Below are 18,402 nucleotides of genomic sequence, written 5' to 3' on the forward strand. Positions count from 1 at the left end.
TTGTATTTTTCTTCTTAATATCTTCAGATTTTTTCATGGCTAATTCATTATTATGATACTTTATGCTATCATTTTGAGAGTTCAATAAAAGTCATTGAAGATATCTATGTGTACTTCTATTTGTTTTAATTATAGAAATAATAGAAAAAGGCATTGTCTACATTTTTTTGCTTAAATTATTAAGGGTTAAATAATTTGACTGTGAACGGTAAAATGGTAAAATGGAAGGGACTATTTAGAGATGGTATTAATCTTCAGCTTGTTACATTTCACACCATTCAAATAATTCCTCAGAATTTTAAATATATGAATGTTAATCTTTAAAGATTGATAAAATAATTCAGGGAGTTTGTGTTTTGAAAGGCAAGATGACAGCTCTCTTACCTACATAAAAAATGGAAGAGATTTATGAAGATTTTAAAACATGGTGTGTACAAAAGACCTTAGGTTTACAACAAGATTTTCAGCAGTAAGTCCCAGTGATACACCCTGAACCAAACATCAGTAGATATCATAACAAAGATAGAGCCCCTTATGCAACACACCTCATAAGAAAAGACAGGTCATATCATAACCTGAATCTGTGAATGACCTGCTGGGCGGCTGCTATGTATATGAATATTAATCTGTAAAAACCAAAAACACTTGAGTCAACTAACAGAAAGAAAATGTCTGACAGAAAAGCAAGAAAAGTAGTAAACTGGAATAAGAAATAGCAAAAACAAGTGGAATTTTTGAGACAGTTGAAAAGGAATGGTATACAGACAGAAAACTGAAAAAATGGTTACAACAGACTCAGTGATGCTTCATTGTCACAATTTGTTTTTCTTGTTATTTGGGGTTTTGCAAGAAAGGAAGAAATCCCATCTGAATTTGGGAAATTATTTAGTCTAAAGGGATACATCGAACTCATCAATTTACCCGCCTTGGATGAATTTAAATATGGTGGTACCAAAGTATAACAGAGAGAAAGGCTTTAGATGCTGAATTGAGTGAAAATTGAAATCGCCCCAATTGAGACTTCAAGCCAATATGGCAAAGCCCTATACTGGCTTTGCTTGTGCACTGGAAAGCATTGGAGCTAACAAGCAATTGCAGCTTGAACAGGAAGAAAGCAAAAGATACCTTGTAGTGGACTCAACTGTACTCAAGCCCATACATGAAATGTATTCATTATACACATAAGGGATTTGCCATTCCTGGCTTATAGTCTTAGGTCAATTTTACTTTTCACTCAGTTTTAATTGGTCACATTAAACAAGGATCTTCACAAATTCCTGCAATAATTCCACCACATTAGAAACTATTCCTGAAAGTTGTGAGATTGCTTAAGTCTTTGGTGTAAATTCTTCATTGTTGTGAAGTGTGCATCTCATCTCTAATCATGAAATCTTCCCCTTTCTCCTGGATATTTTCTCAAGTTTCTCATTTCCTTTTCTGCCCCACTGTCACTATCTAATTTCCACCTGGAATTGAAGCCAATCCCTTGGAACTCTGCATTACTCCTCAGCAATTTATAGCATGTGCTGGAACAAGTTGTTAAAATGTTTCTTGTATGATGACATTTCTCTTATTCCAAATCATTTTTGGCTTTAAGTTTCTTATCATCTTTTATTAGGTATCTATTTTAGATATTCAGCATCATCTTTTACCTCTTTTCCCAACATACAGACTCAGACCAGTTCTTTCTCATAGTTAGTCTCATTTCTCCCCTTTTCAATTATATCTTTGTCTTTCATGGAGATACCTCCACTTGCCCATTTTGATGCTTCCCTGATACATTTCTCCCATTTTTTTTCAATCCCAATTTAATTCCTTTTAGTCTAAACATAATATGGTATTTAATTGATACTAAACATTTTAAAAAATTTATTTAAATATTGCAATAAATCAATAGATTCAATTAGCTAATTGAATACATTTTTACTTAGTGATTAACAGAAGATTAAATATATACCATTTATACTTTCTCTTCTTATTTGTTGATTATTTTTTAAAAATTGAAAATTTAAGAAAATAATAATATAAACAGCAACATACTCACCCTTCAGATTTAACCATTTTATGTTTTGACTTATTTCCTTCTGATTTTTTTATGTATAAAATTATTCTATGCATCTCAACCTGAAATTTACTTTTCAATGTCATGTTTACAGTGTATTCATGCTAACACACAAAAGTATAGCTTACTACATTATTGCACAAAATTGCTTCAATAAATATGCCCCAATAAGTAAAATAAATTTGCCTCGATAAAAATTGCCTCAACAAATAAATATTTATTTTTTCATTTTCCCTATTCATCTATATTTATATAGTTTCAAATTTTCATCTCTAGCAAAAATTCTGAAATAAAACTGTGTACATTTCTGCTTGATTATATGTCAGAAGTCAAAATGCTGACCTTTTTTTTTGTTACATTCACCTTGACTATATATTAGCCAATTATCTCTGACATAGGTGATCCAATATATGCAACCAATATTGGCATAGAATTCAGATTGATTCGTTATCTTATGAGACTTTCAAGGCTTTTTTTTCCCCAATCTGATTCTGATACATTGGCATTTTTGATATAAGAATACAGGGGGCATTGTTGAATGGCAGGCAGGATGGAATCTGAGATGTCCTAGACGACAGGTAATTGTGGAAAAGTACTAGAAGCTATAACTGAAAAATGAGTTGGTATTCAAATAGTTTTGGTTGAATTCAGAATGTAAGAAATCTGCCTCAAGGTTGTGATGCCAAAAGAGTGAACAGAGTAAATGACGTTCCCACTAAAAGCTCTATCCTCTTTAACAGGATGAAAGAATATACTGTTTGGCTCGTGAGTAGGTACCAGTCAATCTACCTAGTATAGATTTTAGCCACATTCTTGGGTTATTTCACTGCAACCTGAGAAAAACAATCATGGTGAATGTCACATATTCTAGATGGAAAGAGTTTTCCACAGCAGAATTGATTCCAGAAAAGTGTTGGTGAATGGTCTGTGTTTTTAACTATTATGCAGGGGTTTCTGAAATTAATTATTGTATAGTAAATAGAGAAGAAGAAGAAACTATACTCAGAGAGAGAAATGAATATTTTAAAGCATTCAGAAAATTAATAAGTGATATGGGTCAGCAAGGCTGGCTTTGGAAAAGATACCTAATGTGGGGACTGTTGTTTTTTTGTCACTCATCTTAATAAGTCATAGCATTATGTAATTCTGAAAGACTGTTAAGAGTTTCACTACTGCCTTGAAGACCTAAGTAATGCTGGCATGTAAGTTACTACCTTTAGACTTAATTAGATGGAAAGTTTTCTTCTAAGATTTGGCAGGAATCAATGTGTGTCTTCAAAATAATAATAAGGATGGGGAATGGAAATAACAAAAATCAGATAGAAAGGATTTGTATCTTTAAGTCTTACTGAACTAATATTTACCATATTATACGAGAGGTATAAGTTGCGGTTCAGGGTAAGTAAGAAAAAAATCATGTACTGCCAAAGATGCTAACTAATTTCCATAATTAATTTAATTACCCTATAACCCTATAACCCCATAACAGTGCCCAGCAAGTTTTATAAAAATCCATTATCATATCATATGTTATATGCCTGTTTTAATTAAATGCCTGTAAAAAGAAGACTAAGTATATAAACTCATGTCAAATTTAAATGACATTTAAAAATTTCATAAGCTAACAAACATAACATACCATTCATTTACATATGGCTTTGTCAATGGCTATTGAGATTTCATTAATAAATTAATGTTTTTCTAAGTCACTAGCAGAGTTTGTCACTTTAATAAAAACAAGTCAAGCTCTTTTTTTATGACATCTTGTAGGTGATCAGTTGTGTGATATGACCTGGATATTTCTTTCCCAACTACTGGCTATGAGGTACTTATTGAGTGGATGATCAGCTCAAACTTCATACTTTTTAGAAGCATATGGCCACGGAAGTTGCTGTTGATGCTTTGGATGAAACATAGAGTGGTTATGTTTTCAAATTCTCTGTGGGAATGACAGACAAGATTTCCCCATGAAGAGATTGTCTTGACCTATGATCATGGCTGCCTGCTACTGAGTAAGGCGTATTTCTGTTATGGACCAAGGAGAACTGGAGGGAGAAAATGCAAATCTCTTCAGGGTTGCATTGTGGATGCCAATCTGATGGTTCTCAATATTGTAACTGTGAAAAAAAAAAAAAGAGGAAAGAATATTTGTAAAGGACACTACTGTGTCTTGTCACCTGGAACCCAAAAGAAAAAACAGAATCCTCAGACTTTTTAATCTGCCTATATGTTGTCCAAAAACCTTGAAACAAGCAAGATAAGAAACCTAGGACCAAAGCATGGAAGATTAAGTGTCTTATTATTTCACAGTGTCTTGCAACACAAACACCAACACATTACTCTGAAGAAACAGTGTAGGAAAAAAGTGCCCAGAACATATTGCCAAGAGTTGTAGGCTGTCCTTTCTGAGAGCTTCTACTCTAAAACCTGAATGTAGTCAAAAATAAAAAATAAAAAAATTTAAGAGTAATGTAAAAAAATCAAACAACATTTTAAAAATTTTAAATAAATAAAATAAATAAAAATAAGCCAAAGCCATTTTTAGGCTACATGCTCCTTATTTAGCTGATTCGAAAGAATTCTTGTTTACAAAGGAAATGCATTATATTATTCTTTCTCCTGAATTATACTTTCTCCTGAAGGAGTGTCCTCATATAGAAAAATATTTTTAAAAGAAGAATAAAAAAGAAAGGAAAACCAACACATGATTAAGTTCCAGAATATTTATTGCAAACACAAAATGTTCAAAGAGGTGAATAATTCCAGTTATTGAAGTACTTGAAAGAGAGTTAAATCCTAAAGATCAGTTTTCCAAACGTAGATAAACATTAGAGAGAGGCCTACAAGAAGCTTGATAACAAATGTTAGTAGCTGCACAGAGGTGTATTTTTATATTGTATATTTGTGTAGTGTGCTTGCAAAACAGCAAGGAGATTAGCTTTGAGGGAGTAGAAGGGAAATTATTAAATTGAAGACTTGGAAATCCTTTTGGAGTAAAAGAGAATGATGGCAATCCTTGAGTTATTATGTGTGATTGTCACATTGCAGCAAAGTAAAAAAAAAAAAGCTTGATAGTTTATTGAATGGGGTACTTAGACTGTGGATGATGCCAAAAAGGAAAAATAGGCAATATTTTATATTCAAGCATTGTCAAAGAATATGGGAATATGAGAATTCTCATGCATTGGTGAAAGTAATGTCCACAAATACAGCCTCTCGTAGTCACTATACCAGTACTTTCGCAAACTAAATATAGGAGCTAGCAGTTTTACCCTTGGAGAACACATACACACACACACACACACACACACACACACACACACACACACACACATGACTCTGGAACTTGGTGAAAAGAGACATTAGAGAGATTGAAATGAGGACTCATTTGGCAGGCACTATACTTCCTGTGATTGAGGATAGCCATGTTATAAACTTAAGAATAGTAATAGTTTTTTGTCTTTTGTATATTTAATATCTCTGACTCTTCTGACAACATCCTTCAGGACTTCCATGACTCTGTTAAAAAACTACAATTTTGTGTGGGTTATAGATGTGCATGTGTGTGCTGGGGGAAGGATGTTCAAATAAATAATCTGTAGTCAGCACAAGAAATTGACCACTAATTGGAAAACACAGATGTTTTACATATTATATAAATAATTTATTTTTCTCCTTCAACTGGTTCTACAGTATCTGGGAAGGATCTCTGACAATCCTAAACTCCTACTGTGTGGCAAGACTCTGTGTTGGATGCGTGGGCCATGGAGTGGATGTGCAGTCCAGACCCACCTTCTTACAGGGTCTATTGGACAAGAAGACAAGAACATCAAAATTATATAGAGAATGTATAATATACCAAAATACACTCTACTGTCATTATATGTAAAAAGAACATAAAAAATATACAGACAGAAGAACAGCAATGGTATTATACCCAGGTATTCTAGGGACATAGACCAAAATCAGAGTGGGAAATGATGAAATTTTCATGTGTAATTTCTGGGGCATCTTGTTAGAAGAAAGAAAACCCAATCCAAACTAAAAAACAAACAAAAAAAAATGCTTCTTTGGTCAGAAATCTCTACAGTAAGACTTGAATGCTAGTCAATGGTGGCAAAGTACAGAAGAGCAAAGATGACCATCTTCATGGAAGATTCCCTCCACACTCTTAGCAGAAGTTTCACTGGATGGTACAATAAATGCTACTCTTTCTCTACTTCTATAGTCCATCAGGGTTCACAGTTGAGTTGTGAACATCAGGATCAGTTGGGTTTTCAGGCCGAAGAATACAAGTCTTTTATACTTATAGGGGCCAGTTAGTGTTGAGATGTCTTTCCTATGGCTCATCTAGCCCTTTTGATTGCTGTCATGTGACACACATCTAGTTTCATCATGTTCTTCTCTAATTCAGCTTTGATTCCTGCCGTTTCCCTGATCCTCTAAATCCTGTTCTTCAATGCTAGTCCTAAGATGCAGGATAAAGCCACCTGCTATATCTTCTCCGAACTCTTTGCTCACCTGTTTGACTAAAACTTCTGCACCTGAAACATAATCATCTTATATAAAGACACCCACCAGGCATTTACTACTGTTTGCTTGTTTCAGATTCAAGAAGCGTTGATACATGGTTGCAATCTGAGCTCTAGTATCCAGTTGGCAGATACCGACTGGATCAGTTACTGATTCTGTTTGACTTTGCAAATTACCCCAAGTTCATACACTCCAGTAATATGAAGACAATAATGATAGTTTCTATGCAATGAATTGCTACAAGGATTAAACACATGCAAAATATGCAAAACTGCATTTGGCACATAGTGACTATAGCTTTGTTTCCTGATCATCAATTTTGCTGCTGATCTAGAATTTCCTAAGAGCTTAAAGGGCAAGAGGGATTCTGTCCCCATTTATTGCAACTCACTCATGCCTATTAATTTTGATTATACGTTACAATACAGTCTAATATTTAAGGATATGTATATTTTTAAAAAGGAGGTCTGTGACTTTTATTATAGTGTTAACATTATTTTTTATAAACTCTTTTTAAAAGGACCTTAAATGTCAAGAAATACAATGAACAGTATTCCATGAATTTTGAACCTCAAGTATTCATGAATCAGGAACAAATATTGGTTAAGGGTCCCAACAGGCATGTGGTCCTTGAGGTAGAGGCACTTGCTCCCTCTGAAGTCTAAAGAATTTCTATAACTTTGGAACATTTTGTTGGGTGCAAATCAAGAAGTGTGTAAATGTTCTAATATTCACCTTTTGTATAATGCTCTCTCAGCTAACACTTTGGTAATATTCCTCCTGTCAAGTGAAGAAAGAGCAGGTTGGGTTGACAGGGAAAGGACAAATGAAAAGAAGAATTATAATGTGGGTGGTAATTGAATGATGAAGTAGATCTTTATAAAGAGCCTTCACTTTGTCAAAAGATAATAGGTGTCGTTTAGTGCTTTGTAATTACTTCTCATTAAAAAATTGCAAAAGAATTGTCAAGTGAAAATGTAAGATCCTTTATTGTCTCAAAATATTAAGTTGCTAAAGTTAGAAACTTATAAAAAGATCCAATTTCTTTTTCTTAAATATTTTCCTAAAATCTCCCCTATAGAACCATTTTTTAAAATATTCTTATCACCATTTATATTACGTTGAGGTATATGGAGTTGAAATATTCAAAGTAAATGTTCAATTTGGAGCTACATATTATAAATCAAAATAAAAGGTGCAAATATGTGTATATATTTTTTCTTTATGTAATTATAATTTTCCCTTTCAATGACTCAGGTAATTTTCTCCTTTCGTTTTCATAAATAACAAAATTGACTCAATTTGTTGGCATGAGGAAACAAAACAATAATATATGTAAGATGTCTTTGTTTCTTATGGAAGATTTGAACAGTTGTCTGTATTACATCTAGTCCAATATGATGCCTAGTTTCATGTGACCATTAGGCATATGGAATGTAATTGTTCTGAATTTATATATGCTGAAAATGTAAAATACACAATGCATTTAGAAAACTTACAACAAAATAAAGAATTTAAAATACCTGGTTACTAATTTGAAATGTGTTGCATGCTGAAATGATATTTTGTTTATATTGTGCTAAATAAAATATGTTATTAAAATAAATTTCTTTCCTTCCTTTCTGTTTTTTGAAGTGTGGCTACTAGAGATTTTTAAATTTAAAAAGTCACCATGTCATAGGTGACTCTTTGTACCTTACCTTTTATTTATATTAGACTATTTGGATAGAAACTACCTTTATAATTTTCTAGACAGACTTAAAAATTATTGTGATTTAAACAAAATTTTACTAGTGTATCAAGGAATGATATCCACCCTGTTATTTAATATCATATCTCATATATTTACAGTGAAAAACGTAAAATTATTAAACAGATATTATCCAAGAACATCACTGCACATGCAAATCGTCACTGTCTAAACAATTTTAAATGCCATACACCTGAGTTCCAAATTTCTGCCTGCCTCTAGCACTCTAAGCTAATGACTTCCTTTGATAGGTTATTAGGCTTTCTTGTCAGATCCTGAACCCAAATTCTTCATATTCCCTAATAATTGTTTTCTTCAGGTCTTATTCTCACCTTCTCTCAGATTCCAGGGCATAAGACATGGGCCACAAGTCCCATGTCCATGTAATGATTCTTGCATAAAAATAAAGAAACTCTCTTCAGCTGTGTTATTTGTGCTAATACATTCAAACTTAGATGTACAATGTTAGGTGTGTTGTTGTCCAAAACTTTATGATTATGTTTTCTCTATGGCTATATGTGAATTCTACTGAAGTGTACTCATGTGTTGAAGAAAGCCACAAAAGGAACAGTATTTATGCATCTTTTTCAGGGATGTGTTTTGTGAGTTAATACTTGACTTTCATAAGACTTTTTGCCCCCAATGACTCAAAACTGTTTGGTAGACAACTTCAGTCATCCCTCTCCAAAAAATAAACAATCTATTTCATTAATCATAGTAGTGACGATGCCCAACCTTTATGTAACACTCACTGACACTTCCCATCCCCAGCTTTTAAGAGATAGTTTCCAATTCAGAAGGATGACTAAAATTTGAATACTTGAGCTCTGTCTGGGATATAGACTGTACCAGATACACCATATGGACTGGAAAAGAATGATTGAATAAAAGGACATTTTATCTTTCTGTATAATAAAAACCACAAGCATTCATTAAAGAATTTGAACTTAGGTACCATAATTAGGTCAATATTATAGGATACACTTTTAGCAAAAAACACCTATATTAATACTCATACACTAATCTAGTCATTCTGACTTTAGCATGAATACAAAGTCCTCACCAGATTTGTTTATTTTGTTTATTTCTTAGAAGCTGGCTTTCAAACATTTTAGTAGATCTACTCGGTAATTCAAGACTGCTAAAATTAGTATAGTCAAAACTTAAGATTTTATTATGAAAGTCATAGTGCACCAAAGTCAAAGTGCACTGTCATTTTTACCGCCCACCCTCAACCCCTACATAAAAAAAAGGAATTTTGGAGCAGCAATTAACTCTACATACTATCTGGACTGGAAATATTTTTACAGATTAGGAAACTGAGTGATAAGGAGTTAAAAGACTCAGGGCTGGCCTTGCTATATTGAATTCAGGATTTTGAATCCTGTCCATTGTTTCGTTTTGTTTATCTTACTACATTTCTTCTCTTCAATATAATAGAAGTATTAAGAACTAGAAATGCAATTTTTATAATGCAAAATAGGGGAGTTTTAAAATTTTATTCTTATAAATGAGCAGTACATTTTTATTGGCATTTGATAGCAGATATGAGCTATCAGAAACTTAGTTTGCTTATAATAATACTGTATAGATCTACTACTTCTCTTATAGGTTACTTGTTCTGGAAAATTTATACAACTTCCTTCAGAATTAGCTATAACTATTTGGTTGCAGTTTCTGAACAAGTTGTGTGATGAATTTGATGTAACACAAATGGACATAATGGGTGGAAATAATTATTTTTGAACTCATTGGGGAGTTAGGAGTGAATTCAAATCTGCACACAGGCAATGACAGTCAGTTGACAGTTAAGATGGTGAACTTTCCTATCAGAAAAACTGTTCTTTCTGAACTTTGATTCCAAATAGCATGATCTGCTGCCCTCTGGTGGTCCTATGAACCATTGTCTGAGACTGCAAAAAAAGTAATTATCACCCCTTCAGTAACAAAGAAAATATGAACATGCCATTTCACAAATCAGAATTCAAAATCTACCGTAATAGATTTTTAAAAAATGAAGTAAATGATTAGTTCTTAAATTTTATATATATACATATATACACATATTTTAATACACGTATCTATGTGTATTAAGTATAGTATATATGTGTGTGTGTGCATTCAATTATGAAAGCATAGAAATACACACATTTAAATTTTTTTTTTAGTTGTAGATGAACACAATACCTTTATTTATTTATTTTTATCTGGTGCTGAGGATCAAAACCAGTGCTTCACACAAGCTAGGCAAGTGCTTTACCCCTGAGCCACAACCCTAGACCCCGCCCCCGACACACATACCTTTTTAATTCAAACCAATAAACTACTGTCTTTCATCACATTTGATTTTAGTTTTAGGCAGAGTTTCACTGGGTTTATTTCAGGATTCAGCAAACTTAAAAACATATTCCTGTTTTTTGTCATTGACCCTCTTGTCTTCTCATGACACATGCTGTCCCTGGTTTAGCTTTAACAATATCTTTTCTCAATGATTTGTAAATTTACATTTCTTCTAATAACTCCCAAAATGGTAAGCCGAAGTTCTAACTCTTCTGATTTCTCTACATGTTAATTAGACCTAACAAGAAACCTGGTGAGTGTTGACTGTAATTCCTGTTTTAACAATGAGAACCATTTTAAAGAAAAGATCTGAGACTTTAGGAGAGATTATAGGGCTGGTAACTGGCTGTTTGGAAATTTGAGTTGGTGCAATTGGAACAGAATATGCTCTTTTCTCTCTACACACATTAATGCCACCTACAGAGAATAGCCATTTGTCTCTTAAACATATTCACAAGAACTTCAAACCCAAGTATAATGTTCTATCTTTCCCATAAGCTCATTTCCCCATCTTTATTCTCTGTTCTGTTTAATGGTACCATCATTTACTTACTAACCAAACCAGCAGTCCTCTACTTGACTCTTACCTTCCCCTCAGCCCCATTAACCCATAGGTATTATGCCCTTTTAATTTTGAGCTTTGATCTCTCCTCAGTTAGCTTCCTCCCCTGCTGTCACCTTAAAGTAGGCCCATACACAAAGTACAAACAGCACTTTAAATACACACTTGCTCCTTCCCATTAAACCCTACACGAATGACAGCATGATTCTTTGCATACACTAATAAAATAATGGAATTTTAAAGTCTCCTCTTGTTTCCAATATCACTTGTTATTCCTCATCCCCTTCAAATCTACTCTTTAGCTCCACTGCTCAGAATAATCCCCCCATCCCTTCGTCAACAAAAGTTTGTCAAGTGCTACTTTTGTGACAGATTCAAGGGATATTAGGGAAAGAGCCTTAAGAAACTTACAGCCTAATAAAGAAACAGATGATGTGTTAACCATTCTAGGTATTGCAGGACAACAAGGTACACAGAATCTACACTTGCTTTAGAGAGTTTGGAAAATCTCCAATGAAACGTTAAGGAGCTAAGCGCTTAAAGAGAAATAAGAGTTTGTCATCAGAGTATGGACATAGCATTTCCAAACAGAACAAATCATGCTTGCAAAGGTAGCAATGATCAGAAACAGGCTGTTAAAGGTGATGATTCTTGTATCTTTACTAAGTGGAACAGCAATGAATAATAATTATATGACTTTAGGTAGCAGAGCAATTTGGATTTGTGAAAGATTACTTTCTCAGCAATTTGGAAGTGTGGAGTGGAGAAGGTAAAAACAGGAAATAGAGAGTTTATAAGGAAGATCTGGCAATTGTTCAGGAGATGATGAGTGCCTGAACTAGGAGACTGTAGGCATAATAAGCAGACGTTAAGACACTTCCAAGAGGCCAAAATTGCAATGCTACTTCCTCAAAGGTAGCAATGATTTACTCATCAATACACTCTGTTAATCAAACTTGAGATAATTTTTTGTTGTTGTTGTTGTAGTTGTTTTTTTCTTTTTTTTTATTGGTTGTTCAAAACATTACAAAGCTCTTGACACATCATATTTCATACATTAGATTCAAGTGGGTTATGAACTCCCATTTTTACCCCAAATACAGAGAGATAATTAATAAAGGAAAAAAAATTATTTTGGATATGGTTTCAGTTTGTGATCTCTTGTCCCTTTTACTTTGGGCCTATAAGAGCACATATATCATGGCAGGAGCCCATAGCATAGAAGATCTGTTCACCTCATGTCATTCAGAACACAAAACAGAGTACAAGGAAGGGGCCGGGGCCCTAATATCCTCTTCAAAAAAAAAACTTCCTCCCACCAGGCTCCACCTCCTAATGGTTCCAGGCCTCCAGATGGCACCAAGCTGAGAGTGTAATACATGAGCTTTGAGGAGACACTCCAGATCCATACTATGGCATGACCTAACTGGCACAATGCCAGCCTCAAGTAAATGCTCAATAAATACACATTGGATTCTGGGAAGACAAAAGTATCACTGGAGTTGTTTGAATCCTCCTGAATCTCTCTTCCAAATGACATAATGTGCATTTTCATCTCACCCATCTTCTCTCAAGTTATTCATTCCCTAAGCATTCATTCTTTACCTTGAAGACATTTCATGATTATGAATATTAAATATCTTAATTATTTGTACACATCTGTTACCCTTAAAAGTTTGTGAGCTCTTTAAGTACGCTGATGCCATTTCATATTTATGTGTGTTTGGCTTCTGTGACTAGCCTTTTTCTTTTTTTCCTGTCACTTTGTTGATACTAAAGAAAAATAGCATTTAAGGCTATTTCTTCCCAAGATGAGCCATTAAAAAATTTATGTGTGCAATGAACCAAAATGCATTCTGCTATCATATATACCTAATTAGAATTAATTAATTAATTAATTAAAAATTTCATAACTGAAAACGTATACTGTGTTCAGAGTATGCACCTACCTAGCAGCAAAAAAATTAAAGTTATGACAATAGTAAATATAAATTAAACTTTAAAATAAATAAGGTTATAAAATAACTCCAAAAATAACACAAATAATGCACATGGTGACATTGATATCATCCAACTGAAATAAAAACAATCTAGAGAGAAGTGGAAAAAATAATTTATTGCAGATCTTTTACACAATAACATTGAACATTTATACATATATTGAGTGTGCTGATATGAAAGACTAAAGTTAAAGATATTTTTACACAAAAGTAGTTGCACTGTATTTTATAAAGATAGATATTAATAAATTAGCAGACACATTTTAAGAGTAACAGGCCAGTTATTCCAACAGGAATGCATTCTAGGTTGAAATCAGACTAACAATTCTGAACATAGTGCCCTGGATAAAATCACGTCGTTCTGAGTAAAAAACAACAAAAAAAGCAAGCTCATTTCTGAAAGGTTAAGAACAGCTCTATAGCAGTACCCATCAGTGTATTTCCAGCTTTATTCCTGGACACAGCTAGAGTCCCTGACCTGTAGCCCAAGCCAATGTGACATCTCAATGTGAAAAAACAGCTTTTTATAACAGCTGCAAGTGGATAATGTGATTTTATATAAGGGATACAAGAGAAATAGGAGCACTTTAGAAGAATTATGATTGCCATGTGATTTGAATGGCCAACCAAACACTTTAATAGCAGAAATGTATATTTTGTATTTCCAAAAGGAAATTATCATACTTCAAAATAGTCACTCTTAGCGTGGTATATTCATTCTTACTTTGGAAGTCTGAAAAATAAATAACATTTTTTCCTAAAACCTAGAATTCAGTCCTTTAGAAAATGATTTCTATAATGACATACACTGACATGATATAAACTTTGTTCTATGTTATAGTCATTAAAATATACATATAGATGTGGAGTATTGAACAGATTTGGTAAATAATTATATATATATCTCCAAATACTGCTCTGTTTCATTTAATTAAATTCAACAACTATTTATTAGGTGCCTACTACTTGCAGATCACCAGTAGGTAATGCTCACAGTAGATTTTGAGACACATGAAGCTCACATCATCCACATCAAAAGCCAAACTTTAGATAGTATACTAAAACCTTAAAAATAATCAAAAGCAGAGCTAAAGTTGAATAACAGAGCGAGATATATCTAGGAGAAGTGCTTGGGATAATCAGATAAGACAGTGACATCTGTGTCCGTCCATAGGGAAGCATGGCTCCTTGGCTTGGCACATATTAGGAGACAATGGGAACTTAATCTGCAGTTCTTTTCATCTCCCAATCTGAGATTCAGTTATCATCCTGATTAGTTTCCTTTAAAAAGTGAAAGAAATGCAGAATTAATTTGTAGTGATAATAAATCTTGTAGTATCCCTCTAAATACATTTTTTGTGTGTGTCTCTGGCAGTATGCTTTGCATTCATAGCTACAGTGTCTATAAACCATTTACAATACAATTCAGAGAAAAATTATTCTTAGGGTCACCCAGCTAAGAAGACTAACACTTGAGATATAGTTTATTTTTCAGAAAAAAATAAAAACATTCATTATCATGCCAACCTCATAGGCAAATTATTTAAAAGTAAAAACAGCTAAAAAATAAATATTTAAACACTTGGCATTCCATTCCACTTGAGACTTGCTATACTCTAAAAGGCAGTTTACATACACAGAAATAAATATGATTAAGTAGTCTCACCCGCTCTGAAGAACCAATAATGTAACAGGGGAACCGAATGTCACACTTGCTTCTGATGCTCTACCTCGTGAGGTGGAAGAGGCTAGATGTGCCCCTGGGATGAACTAGGCCACTGCAAGGGGCATGATTCCACCTTGGGTGTGCTCAAGTCCAAGGGCTCTGGATAGAGTACAACCACAGTACTTGCAAACTCCTAAAACTTCCCTACAGAATTATTTAGAGTCTGGCAAAACTTAAGTCATTCATTCCACTGGAAGAAATTCAAAATGGACTTGAACTTCAAAAAAATCTCCAAATACCCCACAGGGAGATACTGTGGACCTTAAGCTTCATGGTTAAGAAACCTCCCAGGAACTGAAGCCCTTACTTAGTCCTGGTGGTGATCTTAGCACTAGCCCAGCTCTGAGGGGTCCTAGTAGGGAGGGTGTCCCTTCACAGCCCACTCAGTCACATCTGAACTAAGTTAGGAAAAGCAAAAAAGGCAGTCCTTCTCCAGCTGGTGCTTTGGTTTTAATTTCATTGGAAAACAACCATAAAGTATCACCTACAAAGTACCAATTGATCTAACTGGCTCATATAATGTTTCAGTTTTTTAACCCTGTCTTACTTAAGAGTTGATTTCTATAAACAAAAATTCTTTTCAAATTAAATACACTTCTAGTGATTATGATTGAACTCCCCATTTTATACTCTGTCTTTAAAATCAGGTTCGTCATACCTCTGTTCCTGTATTTTTTCTGGAGAGGAACCAAACTTGCATTGGTTCTTTTTTGCCCTTCATGGACACTGGGCCTCTGTGCTCCAAATGGAATTGTGGATCTGAGTTTTCTGGAGACATAAGACATCTAAAAGAGAGGGGAGAGAGAGTAAAAAGGAGAAGTAGATAAAGATTCTTGGGAGAAGGGGTCATGTACCCAAGTTACAAATTAAGACAGCAAAAGTTTCTAAAGTTGTATTTCAAGACACTCCAGGTTTTAGTAATAATGATCATGTCAGGAGTTCCTAAGATGGTGTAGAATCATTTCAAATGGGAACAATGACATAATCTTCTTAAATGAAAAATAATCCCAAATGCAGGGGAAAGAAGTGGAGGTGATAACCACTTGAAGATAAAGAAAAAAAAAATCACTGAGTTAACACACATGCAAGAAACTCAGTGAAACTCAGTGAATACCAAGGCTTTTCCCCTTACCTGTAAGTGTATTCAGAAACATTTATTTTCCCCTTTTCGCCTGTAGTTTCTGTTCTGCTTGTGAGGTTGACCGTGTTTCCAAAGAGACAATATCGGGGCATCCTCTGTCCTATGACACCTGTCACTACTTCTCCAGTGTGTATCCCTATTGTTATCTGCAGAAACCAAAGCTTTGCTTTAATAACTTTGATCAGTAATATATGCATTTTTGCTTATTTTATGTTATGGAATGTAGAATCATCATATAAAATCATAAGAATTCTCTATAAGAACTTCAAGCACATTACAAGCAACTTCAAAAACTGTCACCAAATCTTGTGTCCCAAGAGAAACATTCTGCTCCAAAGAATCATTCGAAGTCTGAAGATTGCAAAGATGTGAACAGGGCCACTTGCAAGGGACACAGTAAAGAGATTTTAAGCAATAAAACAGAAGAGATGAGAAGTTTAATCTCATTCTCATGACTTTTCAGTACATGGGACAAATGAGATAATTTCCAATATGAGAGAATGTAATACAATGGTTTTAATAAAAATACTCTGGAATTTATTGTCAAGATGCCCTTCTTTGCACATAGTAATGATCTCCTGCACAAGAATATAAATTCATTTCTCTCAAAGGCCTACTACCAATATTACACACACACACACACACACACACACACACACACTCACATATTTATATATGGTTTTTTTTTGTTTTTTGTTTTTTGTTTTTACTAACCTGAACAGATTCACCATCTACTTGAACCTGGCCAGCAATTTCCATCATGTCCAAGGCCAGGTGGCAAATGGATCGTGCATGGTGGATGCAGGGCTCTGGTAAGCCACTCACTGTCATGTACTTATCACCAACGGTCTCCACCTGACACAGCACACATAGTCAGATGTCCACTGGTTAGCATAAAAATGACACTTTCATTTGTTACTATAATAAAAGACAAAAATCTTCCCAGGATTCTCAATAACTTTAAGCTCTCCTTCCTCTTAATTCTATTAAAATCCTAATAGATTAAATTCCAACAAGAAGAAATCTTGGAATTATTTTAAATTTATGCACTCGGTACTTGGAGTTATGAATGAGCAGAGAAACAATTGGTTTCCTCTAGTAAGCAATTAGTTTCTCACATGAGATCCCCTTCTAATTCAGTAGAATAATGTATTACCTTATTTTTCCCTGAAATGTGAGACATTTTGATGGCATAAGCGCTCCACCTTAAGTTCAGTGATTTATTATGGTCCTTAACCATTTATTCTTATGATATGCTCAACAAGTGCTACATTGTACCTCAGAAAATGACTATAAAATAAATAGTCCCTGTGAACTTATGTTACCCTGGATGCCTAGAGATGGTTTAGTTAACATTCTTGCCTTTATAAAGCACTATTCCACTGACTTTCATTTTTCCAATATTTTATTTGTTTTTAGTTGAAATAAAGGGCAGAAACACCGAATAAATGTTTATCTTCAAATTGATATTATCTAAAAGCAAATCTGAGTCCCAAGGTCCTGTCTAAAGCTCCCAGACTTCTTTACAATGAAAGGCATTTATATAATTCAGTAAAAATGTCTTTTACAGAGTATTAAAATGAATGCTATTATTTCTACTAAATGTGATAAATGACCTGCATGGTTTTGTTACTCAAGTGCAAATGAACTGATGAAGATTTTCTTTTAACCAGGGAATCTTCTGCTCCATAAAACATTGAGCTTGGTTACATGAAAAAGAAACTTTTATAACAAGAAATAATTATTTAAGAAAACAGTAAATAGTGACTACTTGGAGGCTTACTGACCCAAGACTGCAGGTATGGTCTGAGAATAGGGATAGTAGTGCTTCTGAAGGGGAAGTTCAGAGCTCAGATTCTGAACAGCACTGCAGTGGGTTCTGATAAGGACTTGCCTTATAAACAAAGGGGTTTTTCCGTGAATCTGTCAGTGTGTCGAATCTGGTGTAGAGGTCGTTGAGAAGGTTGACAATCTTCATGGCCCCTTCTCCAGATGCATGCTTGCTACAGAAAGCATTGAAGCCCACGATGCCACTGAAGAGGATGGTCACGTTGTCGTATCTTTTGGCAGGCACTGGACGCTTATGCCTCAGTTCATTGGCAACGGATGGAGGAAGGACAGAATACAGCAATCTGTCAGGGTTAGGAGAAAGCCACTGTGAGAAATGCTGATAATACTTTAGTGTTTTTGCTGGTCTTTTCAAAGAGCACCAATGCCATTTGCACAGTTTTGATAAGAAACTTCAAAATTAGTACTACATTCTCTCTCTATATATGTATATACATATA

General features: G+C 34.1%; 1 protein-coding gene across 1 annotated transcript in view; it reads right to left on the reverse strand.

Moving 5' to 3' along the window:
* Positions 1 to 13,342: 13,342 nt before the first annotated feature.
* Positions 13,343 to 18,402, reverse strand: part of Gucy1b1 (guanylate cyclase 1 soluble subunit beta 1) — a 41,021-nt gene continuing 35,961 nt past the window's right edge. The window contains exons 10-14 of the mRNA XM_076863877.2: positions 18,009 to 18,246; positions 16,829 to 16,969; positions 16,106 to 16,260; positions 15,632 to 15,758; positions 13,343 to 14,528 (exon numbers count right to left, since the gene is read on the reverse strand). Coding sequence (XP_076719992.1) covers positions 14,505 to 14,528; positions 15,632 to 15,758; positions 16,106 to 16,260; positions 16,829 to 16,969; positions 18,009 to 18,246 — 685 coding nt within the window. The 3' untranslated portion in view covers positions 13,343 to 14,504. The remainder of the gene's footprint in view (positions 14,529 to 15,631; positions 15,759 to 16,105; positions 16,261 to 16,828; positions 16,970 to 18,008; positions 18,247 to 18,402) is intronic.

Source organism: Callospermophilus lateralis, chromosome 8 (assembly GCF_048772815.1).
Source record: "Callospermophilus lateralis isolate mCalLat2 chromosome 8, mCalLat2.hap1, whole genome shotgun sequence".
Classification (NCBI taxonomy): Eukaryota; Metazoa; Chordata; class Mammalia; order Rodentia; family Sciuridae; genus Callospermophilus; species Callospermophilus lateralis.